This window comes from Balaenoptera musculus, chromosome 16 (genome assembly GCF_009873245.2).
Source record: "Balaenoptera musculus isolate JJ_BM4_2016_0621 chromosome 16, mBalMus1.pri.v3, whole genome shotgun sequence".
NCBI classification, from domain to species: domain Eukaryota; kingdom Metazoa; phylum Chordata; class Mammalia; order Artiodactyla; family Balaenopteridae; genus Balaenoptera; species Balaenoptera musculus.
In genome coordinates, this window is record NC_045800.1 from 61,681,429 (window position 1) to 61,703,093 (window position 21,665).

General features: G+C 36.9%; 1 protein-coding gene across 1 annotated transcript in view; it reads right to left on the bottom strand.

Moving 5' to 3' along the window:
* The window catches only part of MCU (mitochondrial calcium uniporter), a 222,609-nt gene that overhangs the window by 12,996 nt on the left and 187,948 nt on the right, over nt 1–21,665 (bottom strand). The window contains exons 3-6 of the mRNA XM_036829096.1: nt 18,615–18,785; nt 16,917–17,021; nt 8,956–9,116; nt 7,226–7,429 (exon numbers count right to left, since the gene is read on the bottom strand). Of these exons, the coding sequence (XP_036684991.1) occupies nt 7,226–7,429; nt 8,956–9,116; nt 16,917–17,021; nt 18,615–18,785 (641 nt within the window). The remainder of the gene's footprint in view (nt 1–7,225; nt 7,430–8,955; nt 9,117–16,916; nt 17,022–18,614; nt 18,786–21,665) is intronic.

The window sequence follows — 21,665 nt, forward strand, 5'->3', positions numbered from 1 at the left end:
TAAAAGCAAAGCTATACAGACAAAATCACACAAAGAAGCATACACACACACACACTCACAAAAGGAGAAAAAGGAAAAAAATATATATATTTAAAAAAAAAAAAAGGAAGAGAGCAAGCAAATCAATAAACAAATCTACCAATGATAATAAGCTCTAAATACTAAACTAAGATAAACATAAAACCAGAAACAAATTAGATGCAGATAGCAAACTCCAAGTCTACAGTTGCTCCCAAAGTCCACTGCCTCAATTTTGGGATGATTTGTTGTCTATTCAAGTATTCCACAGATTCAGGGTACATCAAGTTGATTGTGGAGATTTAATCCTCTGCTCCTGAGGCTGCATGGAGAGATTTCCCTTCTCTTCTTTGTTCGCACAGCTCCTGGGGTTCCACTTTGGATTTGGCCCCACCTCCGTGTAGGTCACCTGAGGGCGTCTGTTCCCCACCCAGATAGGATGGGGTTAAAGTAGCAGCTGATTAGGGGGTTCTGGCTCACTCAGGCCGGGGGAGGGAGGGGTACTGAACGCGGGGCGAGCCTGCGGTGGCAGAGGCCAGCATGACATTGCAACAGCCTGAGGCACAACGTGTGTTCTCCTTGGGAAGTTGTCCCTGGATCACGGGACCCTGGCAGTGGCGGGCTGGCAGTGGCGGGCTGCACAGGCTCCCGGGAGGGGAGGTGTGGATAGTGACCTGTGCTTGCACACAGGCTTCTTGGTGGCTGCAGCAGCAGCCTTAGCGTTTCATGCCCATCTCTGGGGTCCGCACTGATAGCCACGACTCGCACCCGTCCCTGGAGCTTGTTTAGGCGGTGCTCTGAATCCCCTCTCCTCGCGCACCCCAAAACAATGGTCTCTTGCCTCTTGGGAAGTGCCAGACTTTTTCCCGGACTCCCTCCAGCTAGCTGTGGCGCACTAGCCCCCTTCAGGCTGTGTTCACGCAGCCAACCCCAGTCCTCTCCCTGGGATCTGACCTCCAAAGCCTGAACCTCAGCTCCCAGACCCCATCCACTCAGGTGGGTGAGCAAAGCCTCTCAGGCTGGTGAGTGCTGGTCATCAGTGATCCTCTGTGTGGGAATCTCTCCGCTTTGCCCTGTGCACCCCTGTTGCTGCGCTCTCCTCTGTGGCTCCGAAGCTTTCCCCCCTGCTCACCCGCCGTCTCCGCCAGTGAAGGGGCTTCCCCGTGTGTGGAAACTTTTCCTCCTTCACAGCTCCCTCCCAGAGGTGCAGGCCCCATCCCTACTCTTTTGTCTCTGTTTTTTCTTTTCTCTTTTGCCCTACCCATGTACGTGGGGAGTTTTTTGCCTTTTGGGAGGTCTGAGGTCTTCTGCCAGCATTCAGAAGGTGTTCTGTAGGAGCTGTTTCTCATGTAGATGTATTTTTGATGTATTTGTGGGGAGGAAGGTGATCTCTACGTCTTACTCCTCCGCCTTCTTGAAGCTATCTCTTGCATGATTTATTTTTAAAAGTCATTTTGAGTTTCATCTCTTAAAGTTTCATTTTCTAACTATTTGTGGCTGGCATATAGATATGCAATTCATTTATATATATTGACCTTGTATCTAGTAACCTTATAAAACTCACTTATGAATTCTAACCAATTATCTATATACGTTCTTTAAATTTTTCGATGTACAAAATCTATGGATCATGCCAATTGTTTTTCTTTCCAATATTTTCATCCTCTGTATCTTTTTCTTGCCTTCTGTACTGGCTAGGACTTCTCATTCAAAGTTGAATACAAGTGGTACTTTTACCCTCTTCCCAGACAATGAAGGAACATTAGAACATTTCAAGTTCACTTGCCCCCTCCAGACGTATATGCTACTGTCGTATGTTTTAGTTTTTTCTGTATTTTAAATTCTATAAGAGTTTATTATAATTATTTTATACATTTAATATTCATTTAGATTCGCTCACAGATTTACCATTTTCATTGCTCTTCATTCCTTCCTGCTTTTTTTTTTTACTTTCCACTTGTGATAATCTTCTTTCTGCACAAAGAACACTCTCTAGTATCTCCTTTTGTACAGATCTACTGGTGACAAGTTCTCTATTCGTTTGTCTGGAAGCATCTTTATTTCACCTTTATTTTGGAAGGATATTTTTGCTGAGTATAGAATTCTAAGTTGACAGTTATTTCCTTTCAACACATTGGAGGTACCATTCCATTACCTCTGGCTTTCATTTCTGCTGTTGAGAAGTCAGCTATCTAACAGTGACTCTTTTGAAGGCAAGCCTTTCTTTTTCTTCTTTGGCTACTTTTAAGATTTCTTCTTTGTCTTTGTCTTTTGCAGTTTTACTACTGATGTGTCTAGATGTGGATTTCTTTTCCTTTATATTGGTTGTATTTGATGGAATTCTTAAATCTATAAATTAATGTCTTTCATCATTTTGGAAAATTCTCAGCCACCGTCTCTGCAAATATTGTTTCTTCCCATTCTCTCCCTCCTCTCCTTCTGAGATGCTAATAAAATTAAAAATATATTAGGCCTTTTCACTCTATCCTCTGTATCTCTCACCCTCTCCTATATTTTACTTCTTTTTGTCTTTCCATACTTTATTTTGAATGGTTTCTTCTGATTTATTTCCAGGTCACTCTATCTCTCTTATGTCTAATCTGCAGTTAAATCCATCCATTAAATTTTATTTCTAGAATTTTCATTTGTTTTTTAAAAAATCAAGTTATCTGCCAATATTCTCAACCTTACCTTTTATCTCCCTGAATCTAGTAAGTATAATTATTTTAAAGGCTATGTCTGATAAATCCAGTAACTAGATCTCCTATCTGTGTTTGTTTCAAATGTCTATTGTTTCTGTAGGTGTTTTCCTGTGTATCTGCTTATTTTTTATTGTATGCCTAACTTTGTATTTGCAAAATTATTTGTAGTAATAATGTAAGGCTTAGGATAATATTATTATTATTATTATTAGGATAATGTTATCTCCTCCCAGGGATGATTAATGTTTTCTTTGGCCTGGAACCAGTGATATCAGCACTCTGGGATCACCAGCATTCTAGGACTACCTCAATCCAATTTACAAGATTGGGATGATCGAAAGATGAGCTACAGTCTCTGAGAGAGCCTACAACAGGTTCTTCTGTTCTACAGTAGTGGCCTTTAAAATTCCACACCAAAGCAAAAATGTTTCAACCTACTTTAGCAATCCCTGGACATGAATCTCTGTGGCTTGAATAGAGATATTGAATCTTGAATCTTGAATCTCTATCTCTATCTCAATGCTTCCAAGGGAGCATTGTTCTGATTACCTAGGATGCCATAACTAGAAACAGAAGTAAATATTTAATTACTGATGATGACAGATAATGAACGAATAGCGGTTGAAGGGACTGTGGAAGCTTTTTAAAAATGGATAGAAGCATGGTCTGAATCAAGTAATATTGACCTAAGGGATAACTGTTGGATTAAAAACTTGAGGGAATGCCCTCTAGGTTTCATCTAAGTTGCTATTACTAGGCCACTTACCTATCTTTGCTGAGGATGTAAATGTACACACTAACTCAATTTATTCAGATCTATTCTATGCTTCCTCTTTTGGGCAACAAGCATTTACTAAGCAACTACATGCTAGACTCTCTTCTAGAAATTTGGTAATTTGATAATAAGTGAGAAGAGATACACATAGAGCTTGGTTATGAAGGAAAGGGAGTCAGAGAGGGAGAGTTTGATAACATACGGAACACAAAAAATATACTGGCATAAGATTCTGGAAGGGGGTAATGGGATTAAGAACAGGTGGAAGAGCTAGCCCTGAGCAGGAAAATGCCACCTCTTATTTGAATTTAAGGAAATAGTGTGAAAGTAGGTATGGATACTATTAAACTCACAGGGTTTAGGAATTTGCAAGCTTGTATCTGTTAAGCTCAATTTTCCAGGAGAGGTAGGAGGCAAAGTTAAAGGTGGGATGAGGAGCTTGATGTGAAGTCTTAGAATAACTAATGAGAGGGTTATGGTGGAAGAAAATCTAATTAGAAACACAAGCAGTGGTCCAATCCACACTATTACATGATTTTTCTCTAGCAATGTTCAGTAGCCTGGATATAGGATAAATAGCTAAATTTATCCAAGATTAGGAGTTTATAGAGTATATATGGTGGAAAGACAATGGAGCAGAGATTGAACAGAATGACAATATGGTCTAATTTGGACAGAAAAGGAAGCAACACACGAGGAAGGTGACAGAAAAAAGTTAAGAGAGATGTCAGGAGCCTAAAGGTTTAGGCATACTAAATTATTAGGCATGCTAATTTTTATTCTAAGTAGGTCCTGAATGGCCACTGAAGTAGTTTGCTGGAGTAGAATATAAATGCTGGATGTTGGAATTGAGATGACAAAGGGTAATAAAGGCTAGGTCAGTGTTTCTTAACCTTTATTCATCATTGTTCCCTTAAGTTGCCTTTTTAGATATATTTTCCTTAATTGCCCCTCCTCCCCAAAGAAGTTTTTTTTAAAAAAACATTTAAATATTTATTTATTTATTTTGGCTGTGCCAGGTCTTAGCTGCAGCACGTGGGATCTTTGTTGTGGCATGCGGGCTTTTTAGTTGCAGCGTGCATGTAGGATCTAGTTCTCCCACTAGGGATCGAACACGGGCCCCCTGCATTGGGAGCGTGTAGTCTTACCCACTGGACCACCAGGGAAGTCCCTCAAAGAAGTTTTAACACCACAAATATACTGTGTATCTGTTTATCTGTTGTAGTATCTAAGATGTTTTACTCCCCCAGAACCAATTTTCACCCCCTTGAGAGTGACCTCCCCTTTGTAGAAAACGCCTGGGCTAGGGGGCTGAATGGTGGTTCACATGCCTGCTGAAGTAACTTTGCTGAATGGCAATTCTTATTGTCAGGCTCCTTTTTCACATGATAGAAAATGGTACTCAGGTCTCACTGAAATATTAGTCAGTAAAAGTCAATATTTCACTTGATTTTACGATGTCAAGGAACTTATCTTTTGAAAATTCTTTGGAACTTAATATACTTTTGGAATATATTTAGGTTGCTAATAAATGCTCATTGAACAGTTTAAATGCTGTTGAACAGGCATGTTGTTTCATGGGTGTTAATTATGGATACTGATATGGGGAAGAATATTTAACATGAGAAACTCTATTTACATTTTATTTGGTCAATGTTTTCCTAGTCACAAAAGACTAAATTGTTTACTACTGCTATTTTACAACTTGTCACTTGGGGGCAGCAAAAACATTTAGGAATCACAGAAGTAGGACAGCATTTAAATAGTAGGACAGATAGGCACTGTATTAGGCATGGTAAGGAAATAAAAATTGAAAAAAACACCTGAACGCCTTGCCTCAAAAGATATCATAGTCTAGTAGAGGGGAAAAGACATTGAACATGAATAATTATAATACAAGATGGCATAGGATAAGTGAAATGAGAGGCACAATGCGCTATAGGAATTCAGAAGAGGGACAGATCAAAGTCGGCTGCAGGGAAGTAGTCAAAGGTTCATGAAAAATAAGCATTTAAGTAAACCTTGAAATATGACAGGTAGCGATCTACAGGGAAAACCTTCCCAGTTAATAGAATGGTATGAAGTAAGGAAGGAAGTGGTGAAAAACTCAGGGCATTTTGGGGGAAATACAGACTACACAGTTGACCCTTGAACAACATGGGTTTGAACTGCACAGGTCCACTTATATGCGGATTTTTTTCAATAGTAAATACTACAGCACTACACGATCTGCAGTTGGGTGAATCCCCAGATGTGGAATCATGGATATGGAAAAACTATGGATACAGAGGAACCATGATATGGAGGGCTGACTTTAAGTTATACATGGATTTTTTTACTTCACAGAGGGTTGACGCCCCTAACCCCTGTTGTTCAAGGGTCAACTGTAATTTGATGTGTTTAAAATACCTAGTACATACACAGAGGAGCTGAGAGACATTTGGAAAGGACAGCAACCAGTTATGAATATTGGGCTAAGGAGTCTGGATTTCAGTCGATAAAAAGAATCCATTAAAGGGGTATATGAAGGACAGTGACAGGGCAGAGGAAGAGGGAAAGAAACATAGACAGACACATACACATATGCAAGCCATGTCCAGAGGTGTGGTTAGATGAGATTGATTTGGCTGTCAGCTCTGTTCAGGTAGAGTGACAAACATGAGCCAGACATGGGATTAGGTGCTAGAGACACTGGGCAAACAATAGCAGGACACGAACAGTTTACTGTCTCTTCTCCACTAGACATATTTGGGAGGCCCAGAAAGGTTAAATAACACCCTTGGGCTTTCATTTTCCCACACAAAAATAGGCCTATGACCATTGGTCTAATGACAACAGAAACAAAATGCCTATGTTCAACAGTGGCCATATAAAAATATAAGAGAAGCAACTCTCAGCTTTCTTCTGATACCTAAGAAAATAGAAAAGGTTTCTCATATCTCTCAGCTATTTCAAATACTTTTTATTCAAGGGAGCCTGGATCTGTGGTTGTATCACATATAGCAATAATAAATAAGTAATAATAAATCCTTCATACTTCCTAAAGTGACCATTATGGATTTCCAAGCTACTAAAAATACAGCACTAACAATAAAAATTAGTTCTAGACACTGATATTTAAATATGAGCCTTGGTTTGATAAAGAATAGAATAGTGATTAGATATCTAATTTTCACCTGTCTTCCATGAAGTAAAAACAACAACAAACACCTATACTCCTAATATATTTAGAAGTAGCCCAGAGTTTAGTTTAACTATTTGATTAGTTATCACCAATTCTCCATTCCAAACATTCAATAAAGACCAAAAGCTTGGGACTACACCATCTGACTGCTAAATTAATCACACAGTACATAAAAAGCCAAGCCAACTGAGCAAGTTATCCTACAGCTGACCACTCTTCTCCTTTGCCTTCTTATTCTATAGCTTACTATAATAATTTTATGAATTTAATGGTTTATATGGCTCTCTTAAAAGTCTGTTTGCTCCATGAGGGCCAAAGCCATGTCATATCTATCTCTCTATCTCTAGCACTTAGACTAGTGCCTGATACATAATTGTCATGCACGTGCATGTGCACATAGGTGTGTTTGTGTGAGTGATTATGTATAAAGGATAAATGATTACTTCAAGGGAACTGGCCTTAGAAAGAATATGAGAGAAAAGAGAACTACTTTGACAACCAACATTGTACTATCTCATGGAAAGTTACTTGAAGAGGAATTCTTACCTGGCGTGTCATTACAAAATATGCATACATTGCCATGGCACTTCCATAAGTGATGAAGTAGGTAACTGGCTCCATGATGTCCCAGGAATATTCCCACCAGGTAAGCCGGGCCAAAATGCCAAACTGTGTGGCCATGTAGGCAAGTCCACCCCATAGCACCAAAGTGGTCCTCTTCTCAGCTTTTCTGCTAATCTCAATTCGTACCTACAGGGCACACATGACTGGTCAACTGTAAAGCATTTTGACATAGAACCAATCTTAAACTCTTATTTAAACTGTTCAATGTTCACTAAAGAAACGGCTCGTAATCAAGATATAAGTTAGTCTCAATTCTAGGAAATATAGTTTGTCTTCCTAAATAATATCTGTAGTTTTTACTGAGTACTATTTTATAGGAATAACATTGTTGATACACTTGTGTTTCATGTTTCATCCTAGAAGTAGCTGAAAATATGGTGAAATTATGGGAGTGAATAAGCAAGTTTCAGCGGGTCTTTATCCAACCACAAGATTGCTTTCTTTGAAAGAGAGAAATAAAAACATGCCAATGTTCTCTCACTGCAGCGTACAAGATTTAATCTATCATTAGTTTTTTACTCAAAAGGTCTACTAGGGGCAAAACAGCACAGTGGGTCAGAGCATGGACTCTGGATTCAGAACGGCTGAGTTCAGGCCCTGATCTGCTCATTACCATAACTTCATTAATGAGTTGTTCTGAGGATTAAATAAGAGAATACAAGTAAAATACTTAGGACAATTCCTAGCACATAGTAAATATTCAATAAGGGATGACAATTATTTTGCTATAGTTGGTACATTAAAAAATGCTTTACATTTTGAAAATACCAGATTTAAATTTCATCCCCCTTCACAACAGTTCCTCAAATTTAATTTATCCAACATTTCTAATGGTCTTAAATTTAATGAAAACAACCTTGAGATATGTGTTCCTTACTTTTAAAGAAATCAGAAAAAGCACAGTATTAAGAGTATTTGTTCCCTTCCTTAATCTCTAATATAGTCTGGTTTCTTAAAATGGAAATACTTGTATTTTTATTTAAAAAAAAAGGGTGACACATGTTCATTGTAAAACACTTAGGAAAGTGTAAAGAAGAAAAATCATTCATAATCCTACTATTCTATTAGCATTTGGGAATATGTTCCTTCTAATTTTTTTCTTTGTATATATGTGTGTGTGTGTGTGTGTGTCAGTGTGTGTGTGTGTGTGTTGTGTGTATGGCTATATGCATAATACACTTAAAAACTGGATCATAGTATGCGCTAATATACACATTGTTTTGTAATTTACTTTTCATAAAATACCATGAAGTGTTTTCTATAGAATATTAGATCTACACGATTGTTTTTAACAGTTGCATAATATTCCATATAATATTAATTCCTAAGTTGGCTAAAATGATTATCCACCTCACTTAGAACCCTTCTTGATCAGCAATTATTCCAATCTTTGTTGTAAAAGTAGTAAGTCTGGTTAAGGGCAGTATATTTAGATCTCAAAGCTCTATGTCCATTATCAAGGCTCCAAACTATTCCTTTTTAAGTCCTTTCTTAGCTTTAATCAGAAGCTTTGTATGATTCCATTCCCAAAACTAGTGGACTAGTTTGATTGACACAATGCAATCACACAAAACTCGGAGGGAAAAAAAGCAAACATATACGCTCTGGAAAAAATACTGGTGAAAAGAAAAGTGTGAAGTTTGAATCTGCACCTTTTCCAGGGGCGCCAGTTGTTCTTTGAGATCTTCTAATCTTTCGATAAGCTCCCTTTCCTTGTTTAACTGGTGCTGCTCGATGCACAAAGTAGTGTATAACTGCTGGACCAGTGTCTTTACATCATTCAGTGTTGCTGCGTTTTCATAGCTTAAGAGGTCTGAAAGAAAAATATTACATTTTTAAAAAAATGTATGCCTTAAATGAAGAGTTGCTATTCCTAGAGCTATTAATGATAAGAACAAGGCAGATTCATCCCCTATAGGGGTCCCACCTTCAATGTTAAACTGAAGGAAAGGGATAGTTCCTTTTTAAAAAGCAAGAGTCTATAAATCCTAGAAAGTAAGCTCATATTTGGGCAACTTGAAAATTTTGAAGCCAACATCCACCATTATATTCTTGGAAGTATAAGTGCTACAAATGAGGCTACAAGTAATAATAATCTTCATTAGATAAAGACAAAAAATTTAAAGTGATATGTCAAAAACTAGTAGAGAGGTTTAGAATTAATCTGATTATCATGCTTATTAAAATTCTGATCTATAATTTATCTGTGGTCTTGCCATTTTAATTGGTCATTTTTTCCCTTTAGTAACTAACACTTAAGGAAAAAATATACAGTAGTTCAAATTTGCAAATACAAGGGTATAAATAAAACTATCATTATCCTAATAATCTTAGTCCCTATATACCTTCCCCCTAGCATATCAATTTTTATTTATTCCCGTTGGGCAAAGACAGAATAGCTGTATGGGTCTCAATATCAAGCTTGAAAGGGCATGAAGTTATGAGAATAACTGAAAAGGTAAAAGATTAAATAATTCTTTGATTCAATATCCTCTTCTGTGAGTAGTATGTGCTTCCAGAAATCTAAAAATTGTTTTGAAAATTTAATAAAAAGTCAGCTGATCTCAGCTGTCAAATAACTTTTTAAAAAGCACCAGAAGTAAAGCTTTTGTTTTAGAATCTTATTAGCCTTAAATGTGACATTTTGTTAGCTACAGCAGAAGGTCAGCCTTTTTCTAAATCAAAATAACCCACAGTCAGAATTAGTCATGTGTGTATTTCAAATATTCTTCAAGGATGTCTTTTAGTACAGTTATCACAGAAATTCAATCAATAAAAAAATTCAAATAAAGGTAGCAAATTGGATTAGAGAAGAGCTGATATAGTAAAATGGGATATAGCACCTAGCATAGTATCTTGCATGCTTCAATGAATGTGTGCTGCATTAATGGGAACAGATAAAAGAACACTTTGAGTTCTAGAAGTCATCTACGTCAACAGAGTCTGCTTTGCACTAAAGTTGCAGCTCACATTCACATATGGTTCTACACTTTCCAAAGTTACAAAAAGAGAAAACTGCACTCTAGAATGTCATAGTGAAGTGGTAGAGTCCATGCCTCCTGACCCCCAGGCCTGGAACTGAGTTATGAGGCTTTTACTATATCAATATTAATATTTCTCCTGCAAGCTCAGTCCTCTTTCTGTTTTTTTATTATTTATTTTATTTTTTGCTGCGTTGGGTCTTCGTTGCTGCACGCAGGCTTTCCCTGGTTGCAGCAAGCGGGGGCTACTCTTCGTTGCGGTGCGCAGGCTTCTCACTGCGGTGGCTTCTCCTGTTGTGGAGCACAGGCTCTAGGCTTGCGGGCTTCAGTAGTTGCAGCACGGAGGCTCAGTAGCTGTGGCTCATGGGCTCTAGAGCGCAGGCTCAGTAGTTGTGATGCATGGGCTTAGTTGCTCCGCAGCATGTGGGATCTTCCCGGACCAGGGCTCAAACCCGTGTCCCCTGCATTGGCAGGCAGATTCTTGACCACTGCACCACCAGGGAAGTCCTCAGTCCTCTTTCAAAAAGATAATTTTTTAGGTAGGTATAAATTACCTATGGTAAACAAAATCCTCTCACATATATTATCCCATATTTATCCTCATGGCAGCATATAATCCACAATTTATAAATGAGGAATTTTGAGTCCTAGAGAGATAAGATTAACAAACATTTTTGTATTAGGTACTGATCTATTCACTATAGAGGGGAAAAAAATCAAATATGAGATGGTTTCTCTCCTTAATGAGGTCTAATAATGATATTCACAAAGCTGCACGGCTAGCAGGGAGTGGGAAAAGGTCTTCTGACTGGTAGTCCAATGACTTTTCTATTCCATGTCCTTTCTTTTTCCATTTCCACTTTCAATACCATAGTTACACTGTATTTGCTTAGAAATCCAAGGAGGAAGAAAAGGAGGGAGGAAGGGAGGAAAGAAGGAAGGGAGGAAAGAAGGAAGCAAGCAAGCAAACTAAACAGACCCTTCTCCTCTTCCTTTTCCTAACGAAGCACACACATGTTAATGATCAAATATGTATAGACAATCATAACCTGAAATCTATAAATCTGAAATCAGGCTTGGTATTTGTTTTATAAAAGAGTTTCTATTAGAATGTCATTCATTGGAGACTTATTATTTTAAAATTAATATTCATATTACGGGTTCTGCTGTGTAGAAAATTTATTTTTTATATCAGTCTTTTCTTTCATGGCTTCTTCTGTGTTTTATGTTATAGGTAGAAACGTATTTTTCACTCCAAGTTTGCAAAAATATTTCTCTTTTGATTTTTTTCACTATGATAAATTATAAAATCAGCAGCTAAGTGAATGATAATATACATTCATACAATGTAACACATAGCAGCTGTGAAAAAGAATAAGGAATTCTTTATGTTCTGGTATTTTAAGATCTTCAGAATACACTGTTAGGTAAGAAAAGTGGTTTTATACCTTGACATCTAGTTAAACTAGAATTATGTTTGCCCATATATCCCAAATTCCCCCAAATTCCCTGGATGGTTCTGAATTAGAGTTAGCCAAAAGAGAGATTCAAGTGAGGTTTTAGAAGGCAGAAGCCATCAGGCTCTGAAGGTTGTCGTTAGTAGTGAGAGACAGATGCAGAGGTGCCTGGAGATGCCGGTGTGTGCCTGCTCTCCTTGGCTCTGCATCCACCTCTTTTTTCTCAACTGCCACCTCTGATGATTAACAGCAAATCCACGCCCACAGCCAGATGCAGCTTTCTAGAGCTGTGCTGTCCAAAACAGTAACTGCTTGCTGTGTGTGGCTATTTAAATTTAAATTAATTAAAATGAAATAAAATTTAAAATTCAGTTTCTCAGCCATACTAGCCACATTTCAAGTGCTCAGTAGGCACATGTGACTGATGGCTACCATATTGGACAGTGCAGAAATGGAACATTTTCATCATCACAGAAAGTTCCATTTGATAACACTGTCCTAGGGATCTCTCTACCAGCCCTCCTTTGCTAATTCTTCTTATCCTACTAGTTGGACGCACCTGAATTTCCAGGTTCCCTGGCAAGCTTTGATTTGTCCACATGTGCCATCACTTCAAAATTAGTAACTTTTCTCTGATCTTCCAAGCTCCCCTTTACAGACTCTTACTTCTTTACCTTCATCTACAACTGTACAAAGTCTCATTCCTATAAAAAATCTTTTATTCCACTTTATTCACATGCTTCTGCTTCCCCAATTGAACCCTGACCGACATGAACAGTATATGTATGATATGCTATTATTTGCGTAAAAAGGGAAAAAACATTATGCATTCGCATTTGCTTATGAATGCACTGACTCTCTGATAGGAAACAAGAAGCTAAGAACAATGCTTGCTGGTAAGAGGAGAAAAGGGTGGCTGTGAAACAGGGATGAGAAAATCTTTTCCCATATACTCTTTGACTTTGGGAGTTGAACATTGTGAATGCATTATCATTCAAAGCAAATAAAATTTAATGTGCTACAACATACCTTCAAACAGCAATGAAAAGACTAAAAAATGATAATTCATAGGAGATTAATCTCACAGATGTCCAATTCTAGACCTGGCTGAACACAGAGTTGTTATCTTTCTGATCAGTAAAGCCCTGGCAAACTCAAGAGACTTAGCTTTATTTTGTTAGATTTTCTTGACAGGAAGAATATGCTTCCAAGGTATTGTCATGGTGGAGGAAAACAACCTCAAACCCTTGACCCTGAAAAATGTGCCCACCTATTTGGAGATGAAATTATAGGAAGAGAGAAGGTAAATCTGCTAATGGCTTAACAAAAACACTTCTGGATGATCCGTGTATGCTTCACTAAAAATGCAATTAAGATGTTTATTAATGTTTCTGCACATGCCATCAGTGCCAGGATAATTAAGGTACACAAAGACAGGGAGATGTGCAAAAATAATGGGGATTAAAAAGTCTTTTCAGCTACTATAATGGTTTGGGAGGATTCTGGCTATCTGAGTCTCTGATAAGGTATTCATTATAGTTGGTATTTGGTTTGCCTGTTCAACACTTTCTCTCAATTACTTACATTATTAGGAGAGAAGCAAGGTCTCCAATATCCTCTGGATGGATAAATGGGGGAAAGGGCTTAGTGTTGCCAATCAAGATGAGTCTCCTTAGCACAAAAACTTTCAACGACCAGTGCTCACAGGGGAATCCAGCCATATACAGCTTTGGTAACCAAAAGAATGCAATGGAACTTGCAGCTAGCCTTGCTGCTATGACCTGCCCCCTTGTTCCATTTCAGTTTTTTCCTGCCTCTTCCCTCCAATTTTGGCATTAGGTACAAGGGTTGTCAGTACTTAGGTATTCGTAATACCTATGACTGCCTATCCCACATAAACATCAAACATGGCTATATTAGATCCTATATGAATAAGCCCTCTATCCTCAGTGCCTGCTGAAGTATGTGAAGTTAAGGTTTACTGGTGCACAACATTCATAGAGCATTTTTAGCTCTAAAGTGCTATCCATGTACAGGGAAAAGAAAAATAGGAGAGAAAAGCGAAAATTAAAGGGGAGTAAGGAATGAGTAGAAAAAAACTGTGTCAAAACTTAAAAAACTATTCTGGAAAAGTTTTCCATCATTGACTATTTTAACTTTTATTAGATAAAGTATATTTGTTCCATCTGCTCCATGTATATATAAAATCCTAGTGTTCTTCTCATTATCTAACACCCAAAACCTAGTGCCTTCAACTTCTTTTCTCCATTTAGCTTTTTCACTAAAAACAGTGACAGTGTGGGGAAGAGGAATATGTTTACCCATCTGCATGATTGGCATCCCTCCTCAAATACAGAAATTCAACTGTTCTCTCACTCACTGCAGCTGACAAACAGTGGTGACTGGGAGGAAGATAATATGATGGAAACAAAATGAAAACCTATCTTACGTTTATTTCAAAAGAAAAAAAGATTTTTTTTACTGTTTTAAAAATTGAGGGAAAAGTGTTTACGAACTTAAAACAGTATTATTTAAGCTTCTGTGAAAAAAGTATATAATGACATAATCACTCATTGACTAATAATAACAGAGCTGAGAGAGATTTGATGTCTAAATTTAAATAGTAAAATGGTCTTTTAAAGTTTTATACTAATGCTAATATTAAGCTTATGAAATTTCATACTTCAAATTACAATTATCCCATGAATTATAGACTTCTGACCCTTGCAAACTTCACATTCTAATTGACTTCTAGGGAAGGTGGATAGATATCCCACAGTTCTGAGATACAGATAAAACAAAGAGTTGTAAGGCAGCCAAACTGATTACCAGACAATCAAATATAATTTCTCCCCTTTTCAGTTTCTACCTTTACTTTCCCTATTCAACTTGAGAATAGCCCTATTTAAAAAATTAAAACTTTCATTTCTTTTAAAAACACAGTATTAGACAAGATGGTTGGAATTATTCATTCATTAAAATACCTCTAGTTTTTGACAACATAAATCTTTACTTTCCGGATTGTTATACTTTATATAAGAATATATTAGTCAACTTTTAATATTTTACTAATGCAGTAGAAAATCAAAATAGAATGAACTCTCTAGGAAATTCACATACACACACAAAAATTGAATATAATGCCCTTAAGGTCTATCCATGTTGTTGCAAATGGCAGGGTTTCCTTCTCTCTCATGGCCGAATAATATTTTAGATACACACACACACACACACACACACACACACGCCACATCTTCTTTATCCATTCATCTGTAGATGGACACTTAGGTTGTTTCCATAGCTTGGCTATTGTGAATAATGCTGCAATGAACACGGGAGTGTAGATATCTCTTTGAGATTCTGATTTCATTTCCTTTGGATATATACACCAAAGTGGAATTGCTGGATCATACAGTAGTTCTATGTTGGTCAAAGGGTACCAATTTTCCAATTATAAGATGAATAAGTTCTGGGGATCTAATGTACAACATGGTGACTATAGTTAACAAAACTGTAATGTATACTTGAAAGTGGCTAAGAAAGTAGATCTCAAGTGTTCTCATCAAAAAGAAATGGTAATTATGTGAGATGATGGAGGTATTAACTAATCCTGTTGTGGTAATCATTTCTCAACATATAAGTGTATCAAATCATCACACTGTATACTTTAAACTACACAGTGTTATATGTCAATTATATGTCAATAAAGCCAGAAAAAAATAAAGAGCAAATTTAAAGAACAACAACAACAAAAAAAAACTGAGTAAAATAAGGCCTGTACTTCTGTTATTTTAAACAAAACGTCTAGTCCAAGAATCAGGGAATAAAGAAGAAAAACATATTAGTATAGCTAATATATAGCTAACAATCCTTGGTCTACATGTTCAATTATTCCAACTTAATAAAATCTGATTCAGTAATGTCTTACTATTTAAAGGATTCTTTAACTCATTTAACTCGCTCAATATAGGATGACTACCTAAGTCAATGGGGTATACAAAAATCACAGTGCCTTCCCTCTGATCATTTGAAAAGAAAAGGAATGAAGAATTCAGAGAAGAGAATAATCACTTCTGGTTGGCTGGGAGTAAGAAAAAGAAAGAATGGGATCATGAAAGGCTTCATGGAAGAGCTGACATTGATGATTTTGACCTGAGGAAATAGGAGGTAAGGAAGAAAAGAAAAAGGCATCTTAGAGGAAAGGTGAGAAAACACTGAGATGGCAAAGGAAAGAGCAAAGGAACTAGAGGGTGGAGGAAAAGTAGGCATCTTTTAAGAGGAAAAGAGAAAAACTTTAAAGGTAGATGTGGACCAGATTTTGGAGGCATTCAATACTTAGGTTTTTACTTAGAACTTTTTCTACATTAGAAACAATTCTCAAAAGCAGAATGGAAAATAACAAATGTCCTAGGAAGCTGGTGGAGGGGGTGGTGGTTGAAGGGGAATTAACGACAGCAGTGAGTGACAATGAATATCAAGGGCAAAGAGAGAAAGATGACCAAAAGAGACACACTTTAAAATGTTATTTTAGAAGACTATTTAATAGCATCAGTACTGTGCAAAGCCATATCGGAGTGTGGGGTGAAAAGAAAAATCAGTAAAACTAACTTTGTCTTTATTTAAATTTTTGATATTTTGTTTATCAAGGATTTTTTGCATTAACTTTGGTTTTTAAAAGTAGTTCATGAAAATATTTGATTACTGAGTTTTTTGGCACCGGAGGCAAATATCCCATTTTTTCGCCTAAAAGCATATTCTTGTCCGAAGTTCCCAAGGACTGTTATTGTACAATAATTGACTTTCAAACTGCTAACCTTGAGCCATCAAAAAAAAGGGGTTAATTCCTGTTACAAATGTTTAAGAGGACAGGGAATTCCATAATTTTTAAGAAAGATTCCCCCAATAACGTTATTAAAATAATATGACTTTTAGCTTGTATGGAAGGAAGGAGTTTAAGTTATGTAGAACACTCATTTATGTGAACAGTGACAAGAGCAGATAATAAAGCATTCTGGTGTCTATGTTTTAGTCAGTGTACTAGCGAAGTGCTACCTATATGTAAAACTTTGACTGCTCTTTGAATACTGTCTGTTTCTCAAATTTACCCAGGGGAAAAAAAGTTCTTTCCAAAAGCTGTTCTCACATTTCTCTGGCCTTATCAAGGTTACTTGTTACCTCTCTTTGGTGGTCGTACATGATACGTTAAGTCATTAATGACCAGTTTAAAGTCGTCAAGGAGGAGGAGGTCTATCCCTGTTGAGGCAGCAACTCGAACGCCATCTGTGAAAATTTAAATGTGAAAATTTGAAGGTCATATGTCCAAAATTATTCAAGAATGGTCAGGAAAAAAGCAATCCTCAAAATAGATTTTAAAATTATGTCTTCTCTTTTAAATTTCAGTTAACTTTTTGCCTTATCCCTAAGTTCTATGCTAAACAAAGCTTATACTATCTGAGGCTTTCTGTTTTCATGGCAATCTTCTTGGTGAAGATTTAACAACGTGTTTTTCTGGAAGAACTTTATGAACAAGTGAAATAATTACATAGATGTATAGGTGTCAGCTGGAAATCTAGGGTCACTGGGAGAGGTGCATGGATGTCTATGATGGAAGTTGGTTGAGTAAAACACCCCATGTTTTCTAATATATGGTACTTCGCAGTATAGTTACTGATTAGTTGCCAATAATCCAGTAGGGGCAGATGCTAGGGTTTGCAAAGTACACCAAGCTGATCTATTAATTATATTACAAGATGAGTTGAGAATTAAGAATATTTAAAATACTTAAACTACAGAAATGTGGCAAATTAGCAACAACTGAGTAAATCCAAGGGTAAATAGGTACTTACTGTACTAGGCTTTTACGTTTTCTGTAGGTTTAAAATTTTTCAAAGTGAAAGTGGGAAAAATGTAAGGCACTTAAAAAGAATAAATAAATGAAATGGATATCATGTCAAATGGGAATTTTTAGTGCCTTATATTATTTTCAAACCATATGTCTATTTTGTAAACATTTATGTGAAAGACCTAAGAAGATTTAAAAAGAAGGCCTAATATTTCATATCTTCAGAGATGATGGCTCAACTACTAGAAAAGTTTATTCTACACCTAAGGTAATGACAAAAGGTCTCAAAAGTATAAATGTGATTGATGGTTCATCTTTGCCCATGGCATTATACGTGAGGTGCTTTTGAATGAGATCCCTGTGTATATACCCTTGCTAAAACTGAGCAATCATATTCTGAAAATTGGGAGAGAAATCACTGTCTCTCTTGACATTTGCTAAGCAGAAGACTGTGTCCTAAAGTTAAGAGCATGGGATTCTTTTGCAGTGGTGTGTGTGTGTGTGTGTGTGTGTGTGTAAAAACAATTTGGAGTGAAATGATGGGTGGGGGGGAATTAATAATGAAGGTGTATGCCCAGTAGTGGGATTGCTGGGTGGTATGGTAGTTCTATTTTTAGTTTTTTAAGGAACCTCCATATTGTTCTCCATAGTGGCTGTATCAATTTATATTCCCACCAACAGCATGGGAGGGTTCCCTTTTCTCCACACCCTCTCCAGCATTTACTGTTTCTTGATTTTTTGATAATGGCCATTCTGACTGGCGTGAGGTGATACCTCATTGTAGTTTTGACTTGCATTTCTCTAATGATTAGTGATGTCGAGCATCCTTTCATGTGCCTCTTGTCCATCTGTATGTCTTCCTTGGTGAAATGTCTATTTAATGGCCTATGTGGGAAAAGAACCTAAAAAAGAGTGGATATATGTAAATGTATAACTGATTCACTTTGCCATACAGCAGAAACTAACACAACATTGTAAAGCAACTAGGTTCCAATAAAAATTAAAAAAAAAAATAATGAAGGTGACTATACCTGGTGAATAGATTGCAACTCTGTCAATTCCCCGATCCTCTTCTTGTAGTTGTCGTAAAAACACACCAACAGAGTCTGAGATAGGTTTGAGTGTAAACTGGCAGCGTTCACGCCGGGATGGTAGCCTCACAGATATCACAGGTAACCCATTTTGATACACCACTGTCACATCTGAATGAAAAAGACCCATAACCATATGATAATTAGATTTCATTATAAGTTAAAGTGACATTATTAATCTTCTTAAATGGGGGTTTATTATTATTAGTGTGGCTTAAAATGTTTTCTAAGGTTCAAGAATATGCCCTTTAGCTTTAGTTGAAGGTTATTCCAGGAAATGGCTTATGGAAGATCATATCTATCACACAATTCACTTTGCAGAAAAAAGAAAATATGCAAAGGATTATCTTTTAAGTGGGTCAAGGAGAGGCTTTCCCAGGAATTTAAGGTAAAGTTCTTGGTATTGGTGAATACAAACCCTGAATCCATTTAGGAAAATTTTATTAAATAGCCAGAGATTGCTGGGCCAAATTCTATACCTTGTAGGAGGTGGCTCTTGGGAGCCAGAGCTTTTTAAAGAATCTGTGGGGAATGACATGTGAAAATACACTAATAAGTGAGACTTACTCAAGGACAATCAACTCATATTTCTGTAGTACATATAATATTATATCCAAGGTGCTTGATAAGTAAGCATTCTCTTATACAATTTGGACATATTATGATATAATAAAAAACAATTCCTTTTAAGTTCTCTTGAACATTTTCCTGAGGTTAGCAACAGGCCAAAGCTCAACTTTTGGGATTTACTAACAAAACGTTATTAAGGGAACCATTATCATAAGCTACACAACTGAAAGGATTTTCTACAACAGAACGGCACAGAATTCCTTATTTCCTTATCTTGTTCCTTAACAGTCTTGATTTATATAGAACCTTAGTCCCTAAAACAAATGTCAGAATAACTCTTTCAAAATAATTTTCAAATGAATCTTTTAATAAATAAATTTTGAACCAGAATTTTTTACACAAGCAACCAAGCATTTAAAGATGATAATTTAGGGATTTCCCTGATGGCACAGTGGATAAGACTTCACGCTCCCAATGCAGGGGGTCTGGGTTCAATCCCTGGTCAGGGAGCTAGATCCCACATGCATGCTGCAACTAAGAGTTCACATGCCACAACTAAGGAGCCCACATGCTGCAATTAAGGAGCCCACCTGCCACAACTAAGACCTGGAACAACCAAATAAATAAATAAATATTAAAAAATAAATAAATAAAGATGATAATTTATCACTAGTCTGTGAAAGGAAAACAGGGTTTAGAATCAAATCTGGTATGGAATCCAGCCAAAATTAATTAATTAATTAATTAATTTTAAAAAACCCACTTATACTGCTTTAAGATGAGTGATGTTTCTTTTTTTAAAATATTTTTTAAATTAATTAATTAATTTTTGGCTGCGTTGGGTCTTCCTTGCAGCACGCGGGCTTTCTCTAGTTGTGGCGAGTGGGGGCTACTCTTCGTTGCGGTGTGCAGGCTGCTCATTGTGGTGGCTTCTCTTGTTGCGGAGCATGGGCTCTAGGCACCCGGGCTTCAGTAGTTGTGGCTCGTGGGCTCTAGAGTGCAGGCTCAGTAGTTGTGGCACACGGGCTTGGTTGCTCTGCAGCATGTGGGATCTTCCCGGACCAGGGCTCAAACCCTTGTCCCCTGCGTTGGCAGGCGGATTCTTAACCACTGTGCCACCAGGGAAGTCCCTGATAATGTTTCTTTACTAGCTTTTTTTAAGAATCAAAAGATACACTCTATAAAGTTTTTAAGGATTCGTATCCCTCAAAATTGAAGAGCCGAGAGGAAATATACATAGAATAATGTTCTGGAGATTCTAAATGCATCAAACTTTTCATAGTTGTAGTCATTTACATCTCATTTCCTTGCCTGGTCTAGTAAATTATAATGCCTACAACGAATACAAAAGCCTCACACTACATTGTTTCGTGACTTAAATTTTAGAAGTAACCCTTATTGAAGCATAGTTTATAAACAACAATATACACTCTTATTTTAAATGAACATTTGATGAATTTTGACATAATAATCAAGATAAAGAACATTTCCATTAGCCCCCCCCAAATTCTCTTGATCCCGATTCAAGTTAACCCCTGGGCAACTACTGATTGGATTTTTTCACCACAGATTATATTTAGTTTTTCTAGAGTTTTATACTACTGGAATCATACAGCATGTACTCTTTTGTATCTGGCTTCTTTCTTTCAGCATAATGATTCTGAGATTCACCAGTGTTGCTGCATGCATTAGTAGTTAATTTGTTTTTATTGCTGAGTAGCATTTAAAATTGTGGATACACCACAATTTGTTCAATCATTCACCTGTTGATTGACATGTGGATGTTTTCCAGTTTTGGGACGGCTATGAATAAACCTTTTTATGATTATTTACTCACAAGTCTTTGTGTGACATATGGTATACCTTTTCTCATCCTTTTATGTTTAACCTACCCACGTCTTTATATTTCAAGTGGGTTTCCTGCAGGCAGCATATGGTTGAGTCTTCCTATTTTAATCCAATCTGACAATCTCTGTCTTTTAATTAAAGTGTGTATATCATTAGCATTAATAAATTATAAATATTGTTGTGTATGTCTGCCATCTTGCTACTTTTCTTGACTCTACTCTTCTTTCTTCCACTTTTCTTCGATTCATGCCCTCTTTTAGATTAACTGAGTATTTTTTTATTACATTTAATCTCTACTATTGGCTTATTAACTGTACCTTTTCATGTTTTGGGGTTACTCTATAGCAGGTATTGCCAAACTTTTTCTGTAAAGGGGTAGACAGACATTAAATACTTTAGCCTTTGTAGGCCATAAGATCTCTGCTGCAACTTTAGACTCTGCACTGTGGTGCAAAAGCAGCCCTAGGCAATATGTAAACGAATATGCATGGCTGTGTTTCAACAAACTTTATTTACAAAAATAAGGAGTGCACTGGACTTGGCCTATTGGGTTTGCTGAACCCTACTCAAGGG